This window comes from Natrix helvetica (assembly GCF_964273705.1).
Source record: "Natrix helvetica genome assembly, chromosome: 3".
Taxonomy (NCBI): Eukaryota; Metazoa; Chordata; class Lepidosauria; order Squamata; family Natricidae; genus Natrix; species Natrix helvetica.
In genome coordinates, this window is record NC_138549.1 from 44859932 (window position 1) to 44882770 (window position 22839).

Genomic DNA, 22839 nt, shown 5'->3' on the forward strand with positions numbered 1-22839 from the left:
TGTTAATAAAAAAAACCCCACCATCCTTTCCTTTAATGTAAACGCAAAGTTTGGAATGGAACAGCATTTCTAATTCTGTAAAAAGTGTATGTATGAACTTTGGTGGTAGAATATGCATTCACCCTACAGTTAAGTAACCAAGGAGATTATACAGAAGGTTGTCAGGTGGACCTGAATCTTGTTAATAGTGTAAAGAAATTCAGGACTTGTCAAACAATAACCTAGAGAACTATGGTCCCAAAACAGGCCTCACCTGCAGGGCTTTCTATTTTAAGTTATTTGGAGTATCTTGACAGCTAAGTGAACCATTTAACTTGCCCGTTTAACCTGCCTCTAACGTTATTACTTGTCAAAGCTTTTTTCACACAGGGCGAATTTGTTTGATTTCTTCAAGCTACTTTAGCAGTAAAGGACTACAGTAGATAGCTTGCATATGTTCTCTCCCCCCCCCCTTCCATCCCTCTTTCACACACATAAAGGATCATGCTGAAACTGATTTCAAAGTTAGCTAGGTAACCAAATGGCTATCTGAGATTTACCTTGCACAGAGATTAAAATCAGAAATATGTGTAGTATAGTTATTAACAATAAAATATTTCATTGAATTTCTACCTCTGTAAAACACTAATGGCCTCAACTTCCTTCAATATGCTTCATGACTTTTTTACAGAGCAAACTAAGAAAGTTAATTTGTGTGTCTTTAATAGATATAATAACTTATACTTATTTATAATATCTATGTAGATGATTATAAGTTATTAATTCTTATTTTATAGTCAATTTGTGCCCTAGGAAATTTTTCAAACAAAGCATAAATATTTTGAAATATTATTATATAAACTATTCTGGTGAATAAAACAGAATTTCCCTTGCAAATATCATTTGTATAGTTATTATTTATAAAGTGTCATATAATGGAAAGATAAAATAACATAAGATGGTATCTTTCAACAGGCATTCAACAGATTTTAAATGAAGACTGAAATGTTTACTTAATAAATTCAGACAATAGGCAAATAAATGAATCAGCTGTCACAGGGATTTCAAGATGTGCATTTTATAGAATACTTAAGTAAGGAATTAGAAATTTTGTAAAGCATAAACTTTTTAATAAGATTCTTAATCTATTTCAGAATATCAAAGATAAAATTCTTACTTTTCCCTCCTTGATTTTGGTTCCAATTATCTGGCGTCTTTGCTGGATTATTTCTATAAGCAGGTCACATTCTTCCATCAACTTGGATTCTTGTCGAGATGCATTCACCTAAAGAAGAGATCAAGCTATTGCACTGAATAAATTTAAAAACATTCAAAACAAGATAAAGCTAACAAAGTTGCATCGTTTCACACCCATGTTTTTAAAATGTTCTTAAACTTGAATGAATGCTTAAATTCTTGAAAACAATATATTTTCTCAGATAATATTGATACAAGCAACTATTATAATATATGTGTGATATCCAGTACTGAATGAATATAACTTTGATTCCATGCAATATAATTTTCTCATCCTTTGTTTCCTCTACATATCATTTCCTGTCTAATTTTCATTAGAATAAATTGGATTGGTTTTTTCAAATGGTGGATATTTCATTCATTTCATTACTGAGATGACAAAACAATAACAATATCAGTGTTATTTCCTTTTCTTGTTTTACTATTTATACTTACGTATTCCTTTCACACTGCATTGAATTTATTGTTATTTCTGCTAATATACCAACCCTTATTTCTATATAGCACAGTGAATTTTTAACAGCCATTTTCAATTTCTTTGACAAAAATTAATTGTTCACAAGGAGACTACATGCTAGCCACTACATTTTATTGGCTTTTACACATCTTAACATTTATTCACCTATTTCCCCATTTTTGTAAACACAGATAAATAAATTCACATATATGATCTAGTTTTTCACCATTTAGATGTAAATGGTATGTGTGTGTATATATATATACATACATAACTTTATAATTATATTTTATAATTTTTATAATATCTGTAATGGCTTTGCAGCTGCTTGCCATGCTACAGCTCAGGAGCTTCTTGGCACACACAGTCCTGGGACTGCAAGAAACCCTTAAGCCTCAGTGTAGTATAAAGCCACTTCTGGAAGACTCATCTACCTGAACTCAACTTACCCTAGCACATAGCACAAAGGAAGTCCCACACATCACCAGCAAGTTACAGCACCCAGGAAGCCCAAGCAAGGATTTGGCCCAATGGGAAAATGCTGAGGGTTGTCTCAGAAAACCACATGCAGGAAGCGCAAGCCAACCCCTGGCATTTTTTCATTAGGTAAACAGCTTCCAGCCTGACATTCATATTTGTATTGTGCTGCTAGACCAGATTGGGAAACCATGTCTTTACCAGAAAAGCTGAAGTGTCCAGGGTGACATGGTGGTCACGTGTCTGAAAAAGAGATTGCAAAGGCAGTGAAAAGCAGACCGCGAAGGCTGTGAACTGATTCTGCTTCAGTCATAACAGGTCAGTGTAGAGAATTGGGAGAGAAAGAAGCTGGGCAAACAAATGCTTATTGTCATTTAATGGCAGTTGCTGGGCCCTTCCCACTCTGCGGCCTGGCACTGTGCTGCTGGGGCAGGCTGGGGAGCCCTTGTAGAAATTGTTCACCAAAGAAACTGAACCACGGATCCCAAAAGGAGAGAACAAAACCACCAAGAAATGTCTGTTTCAGCACCTGGGTACAAAAGGCAAAATGCCAGCACAGGGTACTGGGAGAGAAGACAACTGGGTGAATGCTGGCATTTTCTGGGGCTTCTTGGACATTAAAGCTTTCCACTGCAAAGTTGAGGCAGGCTGACTGTGGTTTCATGCTATGCGATGGCTCAGGGGCTTCTTGCAATCCCATAACCATGTGGTTCTGGGGCTGCTTGCTGCCCAGTAAGGCAGGTTGCAGGATGACAAAAAAGGCAGAGATGGGGAGCAGCTAGGGGAGAGGTGGAGGCAGTTCCTCAGTTTACTAAGATTCAAGGCTGGAAGGAACCAAGCCTGGAATGGCTTGGCTTGACAGGATTGGGACAGGTTCTCAGCTAATGGCTGGCTGCCTTCATATAATGACTGCAATGGGGAGTGCCAGAATTGCTGTTGCTAAGCGATGTAATCACGTGCTATTTTGCTTTATGAATGTATGATTTAGCAATCAAAATTCTGGTCCCAATTGTGGTAGTAAGTCAAGGACTTCCTGCAAAAGCTTTGTATTACTATTGCTTCTTCTGTTTCTCTGAGACACAGTTGAACTGTTCCAAAATTTAAATTTGTGATTAAAAAAAAAAACGATAAAGAACAGTGCTGTGCCACTTAAGGAAGACAAAGCCCTATTATCATTTAATGTAATGTATTTGGAGACAGGCTGCTAGCATAGTTCTAATTTTTGCTCAACCACAAACAAGAGATTTTTAAAAGTCTATTTCATGGAAAAACTGAAGGCAGAGACCCATTTTGACTGGACTTAAAAGACGTCTTTGTTACAGGACAGAAGCCTTTTGAAAATACTGGCAATTACATTATCTGTAATGAAATTCTATTTTGTTTTGTTTTAGAAAACCCCATCCATCTCTGTCACTTTCCTACATTCTCCTTTTCTTTGGGGGATTTTTGATTTGACTAGCAAATAAGAAAGGAGACTGCAACATATCTTGAATAGCACTAATGCTCCTTGTAAGCTTAATGTTATCCTGCCCTAAAGATTTCCATAAATGAGGTTTCCAGCCCCCTTGAGGGACAGCTTTATCAAGATAACCTATTCACCTTGTACTCAAGGGTTTACAGAACTTGGACTTAAAACAAACCATCTCTTTTGACCCAAGTCTTGTATGTGGATCCTGAAGCTATGTTAAAATAGATGTCTATAACTAACTTAAAAGTGTTTTCACTATAAATAGAACGAGCACAGCTGAGTTTCAAAACCTAGAGTAAAATTGCTTTTCCGGTGCTGTATAATCTAAGAATGATTTTTGTACATGATCCCACGGTTGGTTAGGAAACATTGGCTAAAATTGTGACTTTTAAATCAACTACAGTTCAGGAAAACAGGTTTCCTCCCCATTCTCTCTGGCTAATTGTTCCTGATTTTTCCACAGCTGTGTTCCGATTATGTTCTGTGCAACAGACTGAAACAATTTCATTCTCTTGACTAAATAATGCAGGATTTTCATAAATGCCAAACACATTTCAAAACATCCTCTCCCCTTTGCTGGACCAACATAAACAATATTGAGAAAGGAGACGGACATTTCCAGCAGTCCTTTAGCAAATGACACAGAGAGGATCCCTGATCTCTGCTCAGATAACCAAATGGATATGATTGGCTTGTGCTCTTCATGAAAAATACAACTTCAATAGCTGCTGCAATGCTCAAAAGGGGAAGATCTGGCCAATAGGTTAAAAACCAAGGAAGAAATGCAAGTTTCCGCTTGTAAGAAAACAGAGCTGCTTGCAAAAAATAGCTCGGTTTTGAATTGTTGCTGCCCAAGTTTCTCACTAGCCAAAAGCTGTGGCTAATGATCCGAGAGGTAACACTATTGGGTTAATTTCTTATCAAGATGATATGTTTAAAGTTTAGGGCCTGGGTGTCAATCTCACATTGTCACGTTGTCGTCACATGACGTATTGCAATTTCCCCCCCTTCACTAGAGTGGGGGTGGGCAAGGCCAGCATGTGATGTATCTGGCCCACAGTCTGCGAGTTTAACACCCCTGGTTTAGGGGTTCAGCTCAGCTTTTCTTGATACAGTTTGAATAGCTGTATGAAAAGGGTGGATTAAATATAAGGAGGGTCATGTATTTGAGATAATGTTTGAAAAGAATATATAATGAAACAATATCTACACATTTACTTCAGATCATCAGAAATACCAATTATGCAAAAGCACTACTTTTGCATCAGCTCTTATAGCTACCTAAGTCCTTCTTTTCTAACAAAAGGGTATTTTGTTTATAATCTGTAATGATATAAAGTAATATGCACCCATCTAACCAAAGTATTTGCTCTTGCCTCTTGATTTCAATGTTAGAGCTGTTTCATTCATTCAAAGTTTCTAAGCTAGGCTGTATGGGAGCTTAGATGCATTGAAATCTACCCTTCTTTATTCTTTTTTCTTACAGAAAAAAAATATATTAGAGATATGAAGAAATTCTTGCATTTCTTTGAAAAGACCACTTCTAGTTTGAAATATATCTTGATTCAGGAGCCCTTCCACAACCACCGAGCTATCATTTGATGTTTTAATGGTTGAATTGGAGGTAAACTGAGCCTAAATTGTCTGGAATTCCAGCCAGCCAAGCCAAAGAAAACTCCAGCTAACTAGGAGTAATTTTCATAGACATAAATAAGTGAGAATTTGGGGAAAATAGCCAGGCACAAACAACATTCAAATGCCTGGGCTACACTCTGGACAAACTCAATGAAGGCCCACTGGCCTTAGAAATTAACAAAATAAATTAAGACATGATTATAATGATTACTGTGAACATGTGGGCGCAAACAATTTTAGGTAATTATTTTCATGATTCATATGTCATTCAACTGCAGGAAGGTTTTAATTGGTAGGACGAAGGATTTGAAATATACTGCTCCTTGGAAATTACTTCAGGCCATCATGGTGTTCTCCCCATAGAAACCCAGTAAACCATTAATAATTGTTTGCTGTCATTATCTAAAAAGCAATTGACACCATCATAAGTTTTCATAAATTAAGAAGACAGGGAGAAATGTCTTGGGAACAAGTTTCTTTTCCTTTTCCATTCTTCTTTATTCTAGTATAATATTCTGATTTCTCACTGATCTTTAAGATCATAATTCCTGGTCTGAGTATGTCAAATCTAAATACAAATTAAAATTTTATGCCTCAAATTAGCGCGCGCCCCCCCCACACACGCACACACACGCACACAGTTAAAAATGGCTGTAGATTTCTCAGCAAATAGTAATACTTAAAGAAAATGAATTTAACTACTTTATTATGACTATAAAGAATGGGATGAAATGATATATAACCTATGTAGCTGTTATCCTTTGGCAAGAGAGAACAATCTAAATTGAAGAGAAATAACACATCTGTTTACAAGATGGCAGCTACATCTTTACTGTAGAAGAATTACTGAGTGTAAAATCAAATTAAAAAGGAAGCTTCTTTATATGTAGTTTATAAAATATTAGCCATTATGAAAAGAAAAATATTTCTTTTAGAAGTTAGAAAATGGCTGAAATCCAATCCACAGGAACATAGCAGTGCTTCACAGTATCATAATACACATATAAAACACCTAAACACTTAAATTCATAAATGCCTAAACTTTGTTGATGGACTAGGGTTAATAGGATTTTATTGCAATTACCGAAGACTGACAATGATGTAACACAGGGGACTTCTCAAAATCTGTGATATTGTGATTTTGTCCAATTATATACAGTATAATTGCCCCATTTCAAAAAACAATTTAGTCAATTATTTTGACAGGTAACTCATAGTTTTATCTATCACATAAAAGCATTTCCAAAGTTTGATCCCTGCTCTAACTTTGTTTGGGCCAAGCATCACAGTATTCTCAAAAGTTCTTCCAGGCTTTGTTTCCCAGATTTACTATACAGGTAATCCTTGGTTAGTAGTAGCACTATAGCAATAGCACTTAGACTTATATACCACTTCATAGTGCTTTACAGAAATCTCTGAGCAGTTTACAAATATCAGCATATTTGCCCCAATTTGGGTCATTTTACCACCCTCTGAAGGATGAAAGCCTGAGTCAGCTTTGAGCTGGTCAGGATTGAACTCCTGGTTTTGGGTAGAATTAGCCTGCATTCTAACCACTAAGGCACCACAGCTCCTTTGTTGTTTAGCAATCACAATGGGGACTGACAACTCAGATAGTAAATGATGCAGTTGCTATGTGGAAAATCATGTATAACTGTGATTGTGCTTCCAATTTTATTTCAGCTTTCTTTTGCTTTTCAGCATCAGAAGGCTGCAATTCCAAACAGCTAGGCAAGCTCAAATGGTAGGGAAGATTTATGCAGGGAACTGGATAAAAGAACATAGCGCTTTTACTGCACTCTGCCACCCTTTGGAATGATTGTCCCCACTTATGAGATAATAATAAGAGAACTGTTTGCATTTACATTTATTAGAGAAGAAAGGATCACAAGAAAGTAAACAGGCACACAATGGGAAATACACTTCAAAAGAGATGTGCTAGGATGGCTCCTTGCCTAGAGTGCTCCCACCTCCAAATCCAGAGCCACTCAGGGGGCAAACAAAAACTGAAAGTATGAAACTAATTAAAGTCTTGTCAGTTACAGGCAGCAGCCATGAATAGGTTAATTAAGATCACATAACTGAGTTTGTTAATTTGCATTTAAACTAAACTGTTTAGGGTTAACACTGCACTGTGGCCAAAAGCAGCTCAGGAAGAGATAGCCTTTTTTTAACTTTGAATGGTCACTGATCAGCTTTCTCCAATCTGGGCAACTTCCAGATCAAGTCCCGAAACTGTTAGTAGTCACACATTTGGAAGTATGGAGTGCCTCCATTTTTCTTATGGCAGGTAGGAGTGAAGGGCTGCCTATTAAATCCTACCCCAAGGACTTGAGTGTTGCTGGAGCAATGTGCCCAGTTCTGTGCCTTGTGTGCTTGTGCCGTGTATCCTAACCTGTTTGACTAATGGACTGCTTTCCTGTGTATGTGTGTGTGTAAGGGAGCGAGGCAGTACAGCAATACTGCATTCTATTGCATTGTGCCATCAGGGCTCCTAATAGAAAATTACCGTATATATCTTAATTAACCAACTGATTATTTTTATTAATATAATAAATCAATGATTTATTAATTATTAAAATATTAATAATTGCATAATAATTAATAAAATATTAGCCATGTTTTTTGAGTTTTATATATATACGTATAGTGAGATGAGCAGCAAATAAATAAATAGCAATACTATATTAGCAATTGAGTTTACTTTTTTGATATGACTGTCAGAGTAAAACAGAGGCCATGCGACACTTAAGGAAAGTTAAAATTGGAATTAATGTGTTCTAATTATGAAGGTCATTTTTTTTTAATCTCCAGGGAATCCTGTCCACATTAATCTATCTGTTAAAGAGCCTCTGTGTGCTACAAAGAATTATGGAAGATACTTTACAGCATACAGTTAGTTCATGCCAGGATGTTGTGAAATCTCTTGGGCTCACTTGTCATCATGTATGAATTCCCTTACAGCTTGTTTACTGCAGGAAGCAATCTGTATTTCATGTTACCAAATGTTCATTCCAACTTTATTTCTACCAGACTTCAAAGAAACCACCAGAGAATATAACTAAAACAACATATTAACATAAAATAATTGATCAATCTACATTTTCTACTGGTAGAACAATATATTCTAGAAAAACAGTTATTCCTTCATTTTATCATTTAACCATTAAATGAACTGTATACATACGTTAAAATGTTTTTTATATAATCTGTCTTTAATTATTGGAAATATTTTGTCTTTTATTTAAAATAAAATAAAATAGTGTGTTAACAATAGACAAATTCTATTTTATTCAATACAAAATTACATATTTTTTCCAATAGTAAAATCTCCATGATATTTATTTGACTGCTCTATAAAAAATACTATACCAAATTATCTATTTGGTTCATATTCAACTTCATAATAGGTGTATACTTGCCTATAAAGTCGCCAAGGGTCAGACAAGACAGAACGGTTAAAAAGAAAGAAATAGGTATATATAAAATAAATAAATAAATACATATGTTTTCCAACTGTAATATTATGATTATTTTAAAAGTCTGTACAACAGAATGTCACATATTCAGAAAGAATTGTGAATTAAATATCACTGAAATTAGTACTTACCTCTACATGTTGACAAGTTTGAATTAATTTAGCCAAAAGTGTTTCCAGTTCAGTGTTTCTTTTGATAAGGCTGGTAAGATTACTTTCTAAATTTTGCTGTTTTAAAAAAGAAGAAGAATTAGTATAGTATTTGGCATTACAGATAGTCCAATAAAAAACAGTACATGTAAAACAGCTCTCTCCCTTTCTCTCTCTCTCACGAAAGAGGCCTAAAAGAAGATGAATCGGCCACACCAGCAAGTATTATGGACCCAATTGGCAAAAGAAAGCTCAGGACCGTATAGGTTGGAAACCTGGAGAAATGGCCTTCATCCTGCAGTGAATAGAAAATGGCTAAAATATATATTCCATATATACATGGAACTCTCCATCCTGGCCTTCGCACCTCAGGATTGCTTCTCTCAATTCAGAGTAGAAGCCATAATTATAATGTTAATTAATATGTATTACTATATATCTTCTTAGTAGCAGATTAATGTATACACACACAGAGACATGCTCACACTCACATGTTTAGAAACAAGTACGCTGAACATCTTCAGACAAGTTACACCCGTGATGGCGAACTTATGGCATGCGTGCCACAGGTGGCACGCAGAGCCCTCTCTGCAGGCATGCAAGCGGTTGCCCAGATCAGCTCCACTGCACATGCACGAGCGCCTCCTGCCGGCAGCTGATTTTCAGGGTGCAGGAAATGCGTGGGGATCACATGCACATGTGCAGGGGGTGCAGCGCCACCCACGGTCCATTTTTGGTGCCAGGAGGCTTCAGGGAGGGCCTCTGGAGCCAGGGGGAAGCCGTTTTCTCCCTCCCAGAGGCTCAAGAAAAGACTCTGGAGCTTGGGGAGGGCGAAAAATGAACCTCCTGGAAGTATGGAAAAGGGTCGATTGCAGCACGCAAGGAAAAAAAGGTTAACCGTCACTGAGTTATACTATTTCTCTTCCATGCACACACTGAATTCTCTTCAGAATAAGGCCTCCATACATTCAAGATACATATTTCAGACATCAGGGGAAAACAGAATTATGCACCAAATCCTTTTACTTACCATATTTTTGGAGTATAAGACACACCTTTTTCCCTCAAAAAAGAGGCTGAAAATGTGGGTGCATCTTATAAACTGAATGTAGCATTTTTTGCCTCCCAAAATCCCACCCCCTTCACTAAAATGGCCATGCATAGCCTTTAGGAGGCTTGTAGAGTGCTTCTGGGGTCTGGGGAGGACAGAAATGAGTGAAAAATAGGCCGGGTTTTGCTCAATTTTGCCCCCCCGCAGCCCCCAGGAACACTCTGCAAGACTCCGGGAGAGGGGGCGGTCTATAAGTGTGAATAATAAATAAATAAAATAAACTCCTAAAGGCTATGCATGTCCTATTTTTGACAAAGTATGGGCCCATTTTCACCAAAAAGGAACCCTTTTTTGCTCGTTTTTGCCCCCCCCCCCACACACACACCAGGAGCACTCTACAAGCCTCCTAAAGGCTATTCATGCCGGTTTTTTTGAAGAAACAATGGGCCTGTTTTCACAAAAACCAGGCTGTTTTGGGAGGTCTGCAGAGTGCAAGAACCTTTTGCTTTTTGCCTCTTCAAAGCCTTGGTGCGTCCTATACTCCGGTGCGTCCTATACTCCGAAAAATAGGTATGTGCTGCTTACTTCCCCTATTTCATTGAATAACACTATTAATGAGTTATATTAATACTAGCTGGGTACCCGTGCTCAGCTACAAAACTATGTGATTGGGCTTGATAAATTGACACTTACAGCTTGAAAATTAATGAGTAGTTACAATCGGCCTCTCCTCTCCCTTTCTCTCCCTCAGGCTTGCCCCACAGAGGCTTCCCCTTTCCTATCCCCTTCTCTGCCTCAGGCTAGCCCCAATGTCCCAGCCCACAGGCAGGATGAGTCATGCACTCGCCACCGCCACATGGCAGTTTGAACAGAATTCTTTTCAAGTGGAGAGGGGGAGTAGAACATCTAACTCCTTAACATCAGTGTGTGTGTGTGTATGTGTACTGTATAAGAAATACTAATGATCTGATGGTCATTTCGAAAAATCCTTTTTTAGCGAGCACCTAGATGCCAAGAGGAACATAAGAGCCAAATTTCAAGTTTGTAGGCCTTACAGTTCTGGAGATTTTGTGATGATATTTTTTTCTTTTATATATATAGATAAGTAAATTATTGTTTGCCTGCAGTCTGTTTAATAAATGATGAATACACCTTGTTAGTTTTTACTCTGCATTACTCTTATTCACTGAAAGGGACTACACTCAGTCTGTAGACTTAAGACTCAATTTCATCCGTTAACATTTAACAAAACTGAAAGGAGATGATGCCTTCTGTTTGAAACTCTGGATTTGTGTTGTTAAATCTGGTGACATTCCTCCCACCTGACCCAAAATAATTCTCTGTCAGCAGCATACTAGGAAATAAATTAAACTGACATAAGGTATATTTAAATAGCTGACTTCTGAAGAAATATTATTTTCAGAGCAGCAGAACATCTATTAAAAACTAATGTGTTTTATTGTAGTTATCCTCTCAGTTAATCATTGCTTTTTTGGAAAATCAATGTTTTAAAACAAGTGGTTTTTTTATTGTTTTCACTGTTCAAAAATCTAGATGTTTGTCAGAGATGAAGCATAATATGGGAACTATAGGTTAATCATTGCTGTGCATTGTTCAAAGCATGCACAATCCCATTAATGAGCTATTTATCAATGATTAAAAATTATCAAGAAAAGCTGCCCTCGGGATCAACAGAAAATCAAATAGATTACTGCAGATCCAGTCTGTGATATGTCGGGCAGACCATCTCTACTCCTATTAATTTGGAAGCTTTATAGATGCAGTCAACAAGATGCTGTCTAGAACAACTCAGTCCTGTTTCATTTTAATTTTATGTGGAAATATACAATGAAGGCTTTTGACAAATATAAAAAAACCTGTTCAATTGAAAAATATTGAAACACTATAATGATTAAGTCAAAGATATACAATGTTTGTGTACCATGTTGTGTCAAACAAGCAAAGGAAGATTATACAAATACTTATGCCCATGAGCATTCAAGATCTTAAGTGTTAGCAATAAAACTTGAGATAGACTATATCTGCAAGGAAGCATCCCAATCAACATTGGAATAACGTGTACTAATGTTCTTCAGCTTTGTCTGCCAACTGCACTTCTGAACATTATTGTTGAAAGAGGATTTATTTATGGATTTTATTCTCTGAAATAAAAAGGAGAAAATTTGTTTTCATTGAACCTCGCATTATATTAAATATTTGTGGTTAATACAACTTGTCTTGGTCCCTTATTGTATACAAATAAAAACATAATATTTTATTGTGTCAGCTATTAAGGATGTGCTCCAGAGGTGGTATTCAGCAGGTTCTGATCAGTTCTGGAGAATCGGTAGCGGAAATTTTGAGTAGTTCGTAAACCAGTAAATAACACTTCTGACTGGCTCCGCCCGATCTATTCTCTGCCTCCCAAGTCCCAGCTGATCAGGAGGGAATGGGGATTTTGCATTAACCTTCCCCTCAAATGGCGAGGAAATTGAGATTTTACAATACCCTTCCCTTCCACGCCCACCAAGTCACACTATGCCCACAAAACCGGTAGCAAAAAAAAAAAATTCCATTTCTAGGATTTATTTGTTTAAATTTACAGGTTTTCACTGCTGAATTTTTATTAAGCTCTGTTTCCAACTGTGGCCGCCTCCTGCAACCCTCTGTCAGCGAAAATAGAGCTCGGAGGGCCGCACACAAGCTCTGTTTTTGGTTGTGATGCCCTCCTGCAACCCTCTGCCAGTGAAAATAGAGCTCTGTTTTCACTGGCAGAGGCACCATGGGCCAGTCCTTCGCTGTTCCCAGGACAGCCCCACAGGCCAGATCTAAGAACCCCGCCAGCCGAATACGGCCCCCGGGCCTTGAGTTTGATACCACTGGTGTAGAAGGTTGACAAATTGTTTCCAATCACTTATAAAGTTGTCTAGTTCATTATCTCTGATCAAAGCAGTTAATTTCGCCATCTCTGCTAATTCAGTCTGTTCTGTAGGGAGAACGAGGCAGACAGGAACTGAGGCAAGGCAGGTTGAAGCTAACACAATCTTTATTAACAATATAACACGGCAAAATGTAAGGCAAACCTCGACCCGGCAAACAGCAACATTTGACAGCTGACACTCTTTTTATACTAGAGCTGTCAGACACTGAACCAATAGAATGACTGCATTCTCCCGCCAGCTGGCTGCTCGCATCTCAACCAATCAGGGGCCGGCAATGATAGTCAATGGTGTTGTAGCCTCGAGGACTTAACACCCCTCTTCTTCCAGTTAGCACATGCGTAGTCAGCCAAATATGCCGGCCAGCGTCGGCTCCGCCCAGATTGCCTTAGTTCAGGGGCGGTGGCCAAAGGAGGAGCCGCTGGTGGAGAGTCCTGTGGAACATCACGAGACTGCGCAGCTGAGTCGGCGGGAAACTTGACCGCCGACGGAGTGACCGGATTCTCAGGTAAGCCGGGTGACAAGAACGCATCGGTGGGGGGTGTTGTGTGCGGCTCTGTCTGCGCTGGAGCAGCCTCTGTCGATATTAGTTCGCTGGGGCAGGATTGGGCTACACCGGGTGTTGGTCTGCTGCGCTGATGGCTCGCCATCTGAGCTGGTTGATGTGTCACGCCACATTTGCTCGTCACTGAGCTGGATCTTATAAGAGTAGGGTCCAGTTTGTTGCATGATTTGTCTGGGAAGCCACCTTGGTTTGGCCCCATAGTTTTGGGCGTAGACTAGGTCTCCTACATTAAAGGCCCGTGTGGAGTTGCCTGCGAGGGGGCTTTTCTCTGCTGCATAACTGGGGTATAGCCAGTCCAGGGTTGTCCAGAGCCGACGACCCAAAAGCCGTTCTGCGGAACTTTGCTTGGTGATTGGGCATGGGGTTGTATGCTGTGCCAGGAGGTATTGGGACAGTTTGCCGTGCCAATTCCCTGGCCCCAGGCGGCCCAATGCTTCCTTAGCCAACCGGATGGTTAGTTCTGCCAGGCCATTTCCAACCGGGTGGAACAGGATCGTCGGGGCGTGTCATATGCCATACTGGCCTAAAAACATCTGGAAGGGTGCCGACATGAACTGGGGCTCATTGTCAGTCACCACCACGTCAGGCAACCCATGGGTCGCAAATAGCCTCCCCAGCACCCTAATTACGGCCTCCGAAGTGGTGGATGGCATGAATTCCAGCTCCACCCACTTTGAGTAGGCATCTACAAGGACCAAGAAGTTCTGCCCTAAGAACAGGCCAGCGAAATCCAAATGGACTCGTGCCCATGGAGCCTGGGGCATGTCCCATTCCCTGATGGGCACAGAAGGGGGAGCCAGTCTAAATTGCTGGCATTGCTGGCAGGTGGCTATCCAGTTTCCCATTTCCTTCCACCACACGTAGCTTCAGCCCAAAGCCTTCATGCGTATAATGCCCAGGTGAGCAGTGTGGAGGCAACTTAAAATTGGCGATCTAAGATTTGGGGGAGCTACCATCCTATTGGCCCATAACAGGCACACATTAAGGATGAACAGATCATGCTGCTGTAAATAATAGGGGTGAAACTCAGGATCTACTGGCCCCTGTGGCCACCCCCTGCACACACAGTCCAAAACTTGGGCCAATATGGGATTTGTGGCAGAGAGCCTGGCAATATCCCGGGCGGATACTGGCATGGCCAACTCTTCAATTAAGAGGACCGAAACTGTAGGAGCAGGGTCCAAAACAGGCACTGGCAGAGGGCAGCAACTGAGGGCATCAGCATGCCCCAAGCTTTTTCCTGGTCTATTTTGTAACTGATAGTTATATGCTGCTAGAAAGACTGTCCATCTGGACATTCTTGGAGATAAAATCTGAGGAGTCTGGCGATCCCCCGCCAGAAGACCCAAGAGGGGTTGATGGTTGGTCCCTAAGTGAAAAAAAAACGACCATAAACGTAATTGTGAAACTGCTTTACACCTGCTATAGCAGCTAGGGCCTCCTTATCCAGCTGACTGTAATTTCTTTCAGCTGCTGAGAGCGTGCGTGAACAATAGGCAATTGGGGCTTCTGAGCCATTAGGTAGGATGTGATTCAGAACGGCCCCAATGCCATAAGGCGATGCATTGCACGCAAAAGTTAATGGGAGGCGATCACTGTATTGCACTAATAAAGATTTGGATGTAAGGACATCCTTAACTGCCCTAAAGGCTTGGGCTTCCTTAGACCACCAATGCCAGGGCGTCTTGAAGTCCAGGAGCCTATGAAGAGGCTCTGCCAAAGACGCCTTATGGGGTAAAAAAATGGAGTAAAAATTAAGCAGCCCCAGAAAGGCTTGCAGTTCAGCCTTAGAGGAGGGCATGGGGGCTTTCTTAATTGCCTCTACCTTGGACGGAGTAGGGTGGATGCCTTTGGAATCAATTAGATACCTCCAAAATTCTACACTGGGGACCCCTATCCTACACTTTTCTTGTTTGAGTTTCAGCCCCGCTTGTCGGAAACGGGTCAGGACTGCTCTTAATTTATCGACGAGCTCAGCTTGGTCCAAAGTGGATATAAGCATATTGTCGAAATAGGGTACCACCCCTGGCAGCCCCTGGAGCAGCTGCTCCATTAGGCTCTGGAAAATACCCGTGGCTACACTGACCCCAAATTGCAAGCATTTACATTTGAAAGCTCCCCCATGCGTTACAATGGTTTGAGCCATGGGAGTGGCTTCGTCCACCGGGAGCTGCTGGTACACTTGTGCCAAGTCTAACTTTGCAAAAATGTTTCCCTGGCCCACGGAATGGAGCAGATGTTGAACCACTGGCACTGGGTAAGGGTTGGCTTGCAACCCTTTATTAACGGTGCATTTAAATTCCCCGCAAATTCTAATACTACCATCCTGCTTAATAGGTATTACTTTGGGAGTCTCCCAGGGGGAGTGGTCTACTGCTTCGAGCACTCCTCGTGCTATTAATTTATCTAGCTCTAATTTCAAAATCACATTCTTCAACAAACAGCATCTCTTTTCCTTTCCAGTGTTTGGTAAGTACAATCCTCACAGCCATCACCATGAGAAGGAATAGCAACCAAAATTGTTTTTCAATTGACTTGTCCATCATACCTAAAAGAAAAGTTTCAGGTTTCTTTAATATTTGTATCATAAATATTTTTGCATTATCACTGTTATGTTTATCCAGTATTTTTGCATATTTGCAAGACAACCATATATGATAAAATAAACCTGGATTTTGACTACATTTCCAGATTAGAAATCCCTTTATACATTTTGTCTAATCTATCTGGTGTCAGGTACCAATGATACATCATTTTATACAAGTTCTCTTTCAATGGATTCTTCCATGGATTCTCCCATTTATCTAGTGTTATATTATACCAACATTTTTTTTGCCCATTTTACCATACATCTTTAACATATTCACTTTCTAGATTCATCTTGAGTAGCATTTTATAAGTTTTATAAATTAAGTGGGCATCTCCAAAACAAACATTAATGTCAATTCAGATTTAGTTTCTGTGAAAGCAAAACTTTTAAAAATCAAATTTAAATATTACAAACAATCTATAATAATTAAATCAATCACAAGCAAATCCTTTACTAATTGTTCTGTCTTTATCTTGAATCCCTCTTTTTTGAAAACATTAAGTCCATTTACATTCCAAAATCATCTCTGTTCTATGTAGTGCTTCATGAGGTGATAGCCAAAGTGGTAGAACCTTCTTCTATACTTCCACCATACATGTGCAATCTATTGCCTAATAGCATAAAGCCAGGATTAACTTTTACTTTTACTTATAGGCATGCCACCCAAATCTCAAGAAGCTCTGATACTAATAATTTAAATTTTTTAAATCAGATTTTTCATTCATCTCTTTTATTGTGTTGTGTAGCATAGAAAACTTTTTCTCAAATACTTCCAAAAGAAATTTAGTGCTAGGCTCGTCAGACATCACAGAAGAGTGGTAAGGATGGGAGAGAACTGACAAGTAATTATGTGGCAACAGCTGGTAATGTAAATTGTGAAAATAAACATGAAAGATTGGCTTTTAATGAAAAAAGAGGAGTGTGATGGCTCATGTGGGTAGAATACTGGGTTGAAGTTAGCAAGCCTGCATTTGAGACCTGAGTGCTGCTGTATGGTGGGATGAGCTCACACTATTTGCTCAAACTCCTTGATGGGGACATGAAAGGAACTCTTCTGGGCATCCTCTGGGCAATGGTGATGTTACCGGCTAAACCTTTCAACCCAGAAGTGCCTTAAAAATAGCTTCCAGCATAAAAAGGACAGGAGAATGAGAAAAACCACATACAGGTTTGGAAAATAACGTGCACACAGGGATCTACTGTAACATTTAATAGCACGGAAGACAAATTGGGCAATAACTTCAAAAGATAACAAAATAATCTTCTCCAACATTTTGTGTGTAAAATTTTCAGTTTGGTTATAATTTATCATATAATTAATTTCAAGTAGTTCAGTTTAGAAGTTGTCATCCATTGTTAAATGCCTGGGAGCAAAGTGAATCATCTATTGTTTCATATGTCAACTTGAAGGACTGAATGGGGCATCTATCTATGTATGCATGAACTGCATATCATTGGGTTTTCATTCTTCTGGAACATTAATTTATATCATTTTCTCAGCAATGGATATGCATTATAAGGACAAAAGCATTTATATTTATATATGGTCCTGCTTGTCATTTTTATTAAATAAGGGAACACATTTTAACTTCTATTGCTATTTCCTATGGATAGAACTCCAAATAATTGTGCTCTTTAGATTTTTCTATATTAGTGCTTTTCAATAAAGAACAAGGTAGCATTAAGAAAGGTAATAAACCCAATGGAAGAAAACTGGTGAAAAGAACAAGACAAGTAACATTACCTTTAACTAAAAAAATTACACTCTTACCATTTTTTTTATTAATCTCACGTATCTGATTAAAAGTAAAGAGGTGTGTTTGTATATTTGTGCATATACTGTATATAGAGTGTGAAATATCTACAGATGTCTATTCCTTTGAGTTTCATCAGGCAGCAGTTTATGACAGACTTTGGATCAGAAGCTAAGCAGGATCAATTCTTTAGTGTACTGGGTGCTCTTTGAGCTTGCTGGTTTTCTTACAGACAGTTCATTACTAAACTAGGTAACATTATCAGTTTTGGTAATGAAACATCTGAAAAAAAAACCACAACTAAGTTCAGAGAGCACCAAGGACCTCACAGTTTAATCCTGAGCTACAAATATTCTCTTCTATCAGGATCAACTCTGAAAAATACTTGGATGGAAATCTCTAGAATATACCATATTTTTTATACTATAAGGCACACTGAACCATAAGACCCACATTAGCTTTAGAGGAGGAAAACAAGAAAAAAAATCTGCCTCTGCCTCCCAGCAACGATCCGGTATTTATCTGGCTAGCATCCTTGCAGCAAACAACCTGGTCAGCTTCAGCACGTTATTGCAGCCCCAGCACTTGGCTTGTCAGGACTCCGCTCCACTGCACCCACCACCGGTTAACTGAGCTAAGCTACCTTCGCTGCTGGGGAACACTGGAGTCTTTGCTGCCGAGCAGCTGACTGGCGGTTGGATCGGCCTCCCGGAATACCACCGACCAACTGTTCTAGGCAGTGGGGATCACCACCGCCACCTATTGCTGCTGTTCGCTGTTGCCATTTGGCAGTGGCAATTGGCAGCAATTGGCAGCGGTGGTAATCAGCAGTCCCTGTCGCCTAGAACAGCTGATCGGTAGTATTCTGGGAGGCTGATCCAACTGCCAACCAGCTGCTTAACAGCAAAAACTCCAGTGTTCCCAGGCGGTGGCAAACAGCAGCAGCGGTGACAGGCAGCGGCTAACGTTGCCACTGCACTAACCCCCTCCACCACAATATTTGCTTTATAAGACACACAGACATTTCCACCCACTTTGGGGGGGGGAGGGGAAGTGTGTCTTATAGAGTGAAAAATATAGTAAGGATTAAAGGTAAGTTGGGGGAAACACTGACAAAACATTTCCATACTGCTGTCAAGTAAACTGTAAGAGATATGTTTCATGTAGTTACCAAAAGTTGAGCTTGACTTGCAAGAGACTTTTGGAATCAGACTGATAGAAAAATGAGCAACATGCCAAGAATAATATTCAGTTCTTATTTCCTTATTTTGCTACATGATATAAACAATTTGAAAATACCATTTCTGTGTACAGCTATCTTGATAGGTTAGGTTAAAAAACAGTGAATGTCTAAACAGAATGTCAGATCTTTATCACATTGGTGCTTGAGTACCTCCCTTGCATTTTACTTATATTGGTTGCATAAGTAAATATTTGGCCATAAGCACTATACAATAGAAATCTGCATCTTTAAACCAGTGATAGCTTATAGTCAAGCATGCCAGATGACTATTAGTTTAAACAGGTCAATCACAGATACTTATCTCTGGAAAATTTGGTATATAAAATTGGATTTACTTATAAAAGGCTATAATTAGGCATGGTTTTTTAAATAGAAAGAATAAAATGCCATTTTAAAGACTGGTTGGTTGGAATACACTATAGTTTTTAAAACATGATTTAATTTTATACCACAGGTTTATTATAATGAAAATAAAGTTTACAGAAGAAAAAGGGCAATAAAAAATAAAATAAAATAAAAGCCTCAAAGGAGGCTCCAAATATGGAAATATAATATGGTATATGCAACATAATTCAATTTATTGTCTTAAAACAAAAACATGTATTAATAGAAGCTTATTTTTCTTTAGTATTTAATAATTAAATAAAGGAGTAGTGGGGATTCAGCTTATAAGAAATGTATACATTAATTAATTACTTATTGCAAAGATACATTCCTGACAGACCTCCCAAATGGACCTCAAACATATCCGTCAAAGAGAAGCCCATATTTCTCTAGGCTTCTAACATCCAAATGCTCTTATTTAGGAAGTTTGTAAATTTTTATCTAAGTCAACATTCCTTTAACTTAAGTTTATCATTCTATTTGATGTGTTGTGGAATGGCAGAGGACAAGTCCTGAAGTTTTCTGTATGCCTATTTTCAGGTATTCAAAGAGTGATAACACATTATTATACCAGGAAAGATTCTGGAAAAGATAATCAAGCAATGAATTAGCAAACACCTAGAAGTAAACAAAGTAATAGCCAAAAGCCAACATGCGTTTGTCAAAACAGATCATGCCAGACTAATCTTATTGCATTTTTTGACAAAGTGACAAAATTAGTGGACCAAAGGAATGCCGTCGATATACAGTAGTTTACTTGGACTTCAGTAAGGCATTTGATAAGGTAGACCATAACCTACTACTAGATAAAGTAGAAGAATGTGGGTTGGACAGCATCACCACCAGATGGATTTGTAACTGGTTGACCAACCGCACTCAACGTGTAGTCCTCAATGGAACTGCATCTACATGGAGGGAAGTATGCAGTAGAGTACCCCAAAGCTCTGTTTTAGGCCCAGTACTCTTCAATATCTTCATCAATCATTTGGATGAGGGAATAAATGGGGAACTCATCAAATTTGCAGATGACACCAAGATGGCAGGAATAGCCAACACTCCAGAAGATAGGCTTAAGATATAGAAGGATTTTGACAAACTTGAACATTGGGCACTATCTAACAAAATGAAATTCAATGGTGAAAAGAGTAAGGTTCTACATTTAGGCAAGAAAAACGAAATGCACAGGTACAGTATAGGTGGTACCGTGCTCAATAGTGGTAACAGTGAGAGGGATCTTGGAGTCCTAGTGGGCAACCATTTAAATATGAGCCAGCAGTGTGCAGCAGCTGCCAAAAAAGCCATCACAGTTCTAGGCTACATAAACAGAGGGATAGAATCAAGATCATGTGAAGTGTTAATACCACTTTATAATGCCTTGGTAAGGCCACACTTGGAATACTGCATTCAGTTTTGGTCACCACGATGTAGAAAAGATGTGGAGACTCTAGAAAGAGTGAAGAAAAGAGCATCGAAGATGATTAGAGGACTGGAGACTAAAACATATGAAGAACGGTTGCAGGAACTGGGTATGTCTAGTTTAATGAAAAGAAGGACTAGGGGAGACATGATAGCAGTGTTCCGATATCTCAGGGGTTGCAACAAAGAAGAGGGAGTCAAACTATTCTCCAAGGCACCTGAAGGTAGAACAAGAAGCAACGGGTGGAAACTAATCAAGGAGAGAAGCAACTTAGAACTGAGGAGAAATTTCCTGACAGTTAGAACAATTAATCAATGGAACAGCTTGCCTCCAGAAGTTGTGAATGCCCCAACACTGGAAGTCTTTAAGAAGATGTTGGATAGCTATTTGTCTGAAACGGTATAGGGTTTCCTGCCTAGGCAGGGGGTTGGACTAGAAGACCTCCAAGGTCCCTTCCAACTTTGCTATTGTATTGTATTGTATTTGTCACTGCATTAATTGGTTTGCCTACTTGAGCTCATATTCTGAGTTATACTGTAGAAATGTTTTTCTTATCTGACAATGATTTACTGCGCATGTCTCCTAATACGTCACACATTCTTGTACTTTCCTTCTGATCTTCCGTTTGCCTACCGAAGGAGGTGGGCAACAATAGCTCTTGCCAAAATGTAAGATTTAGATAGTAAGATTTATTTTATTTTATATTAAAGTTTGTTTTTATTAGAACATGTTCTCGGGTTTTATTTTCTGCTTATTCAGAGATATGCTTCTTGGAAGGGCTGACGGTCCGCACCTCGTTAATCGAAGATGGGGGGGAAATTTCCCCTCCTTCACAGTATTATTGTCCTCATTCTCCTTTATCAAAGCTAACCATTTCAGGTTCCTTAATTTAAGCTCCGAAGAGCTTAAATTTTTGAATCTTGGTAGTTTATCTTGTCCTTCTCTAAGCCTGTTCCATTTTCTTTAATTCCTCCTTAACAGTGATAAGCAGAACTAGTTATTATGCTTAATACAGACTATCAATGCAGAATGAATTAAATGAGCCTGCCTGTGATTTACTGATGATGTAGCCCCAAATTGCCTTTTTATGCAAACTGTTGACCTATGCTCTAATTGTAATATATCATTTATAAATGAAATATTAGGAAATATCTCATAATCAATTTTCCTTAGGAAATATGCACAAAAAAACCATAGGATTTTTTCTTGCAATTTTTTGCTTTTCTGATCTTTCACACTTCCAGTTAAAAGATATAAATTCTCTGGATGATCTTGGAAAAGACACTTTTCACTCTTTAGGTATTAATTTAGAAATTAATCTTCTGAGACCAATATCATTTCCTCCCCCCCCCCCCCCAATATAATGGCTTCTACTATGTCTGCTTATATGCAAAAGTGTATGGAGGATGTCAGTGTTCTTAAGACTTTTGTCATATGAGCAAATGAGAAACTTTGGATGTCACAGGAGATCTGTGTGATGTTGAAGGTGAGAAACACCGCTCTCAAATCAGGTGATACTTAGAATAGCAAGAGCTGATTTGAGACCTGCTATTAAAAACAGCAAAGCGGGCCTATAGTCAGAAAGTACAGAACTTCTTTCAAGACCCTATGGACCTGAGACGTATGTGGCAAGGTATTCGGGTCATTATATAAGATAGCTTCCCTGTCATGTAAGGGTGACAATGATTCTCTAAACAAGCTAAATATGTTTTTTTGATGGTTGAGACCACAAACAACATTCCAGCAAGGAAGGCTGTTCCGCTCCCTGATGAGCAGGCACTCAGGTTTGATACAACTACTGTTCAGAAGGTCCTGCGGAAAATCAATACTCAGAAAGCTGCTGGTGCTTATAATATCTCTGGGCGAGTGTATTGACCAGCTGGCCACTGTTATCACAGACATCTTTAACCTCTTGTTGCATCACACCATGGTTCCATCATGTTTTAAGACTGCTATCATTGTACCAGTGTCCCAAAAAACTATATCACATGCCTT

General features: G+C 38.9%; 1 protein-coding gene across 5 annotated transcripts in view; it reads right to left on the reverse strand.

Moving 5' to 3' along the window:
* Positions 1-22839, reverse strand: part of MID1 (midline 1) — a 222804-nt gene that overhangs the window by 15138 nt on the left and 184827 nt on the right. For 4 of the 5 annotated variants that reach the window (XM_081946827.1, XM_081946829.1, XM_081946826.1 and 1 more), the window contains 2 exons: positions 8884-8979; positions 1157-1264 (listed from right to left, as the gene is read on the reverse strand). In XM_081946827.1, the coding sequence (XP_081802953.1) occupies positions 1157-1264; positions 8884-8979 (204 nt within the window). The remainder of the gene's footprint in view (positions 1-1156; positions 1265-8883; positions 8980-22839) is intronic. The other variant, XM_081946830.1, reaches the window with a different exon arrangement.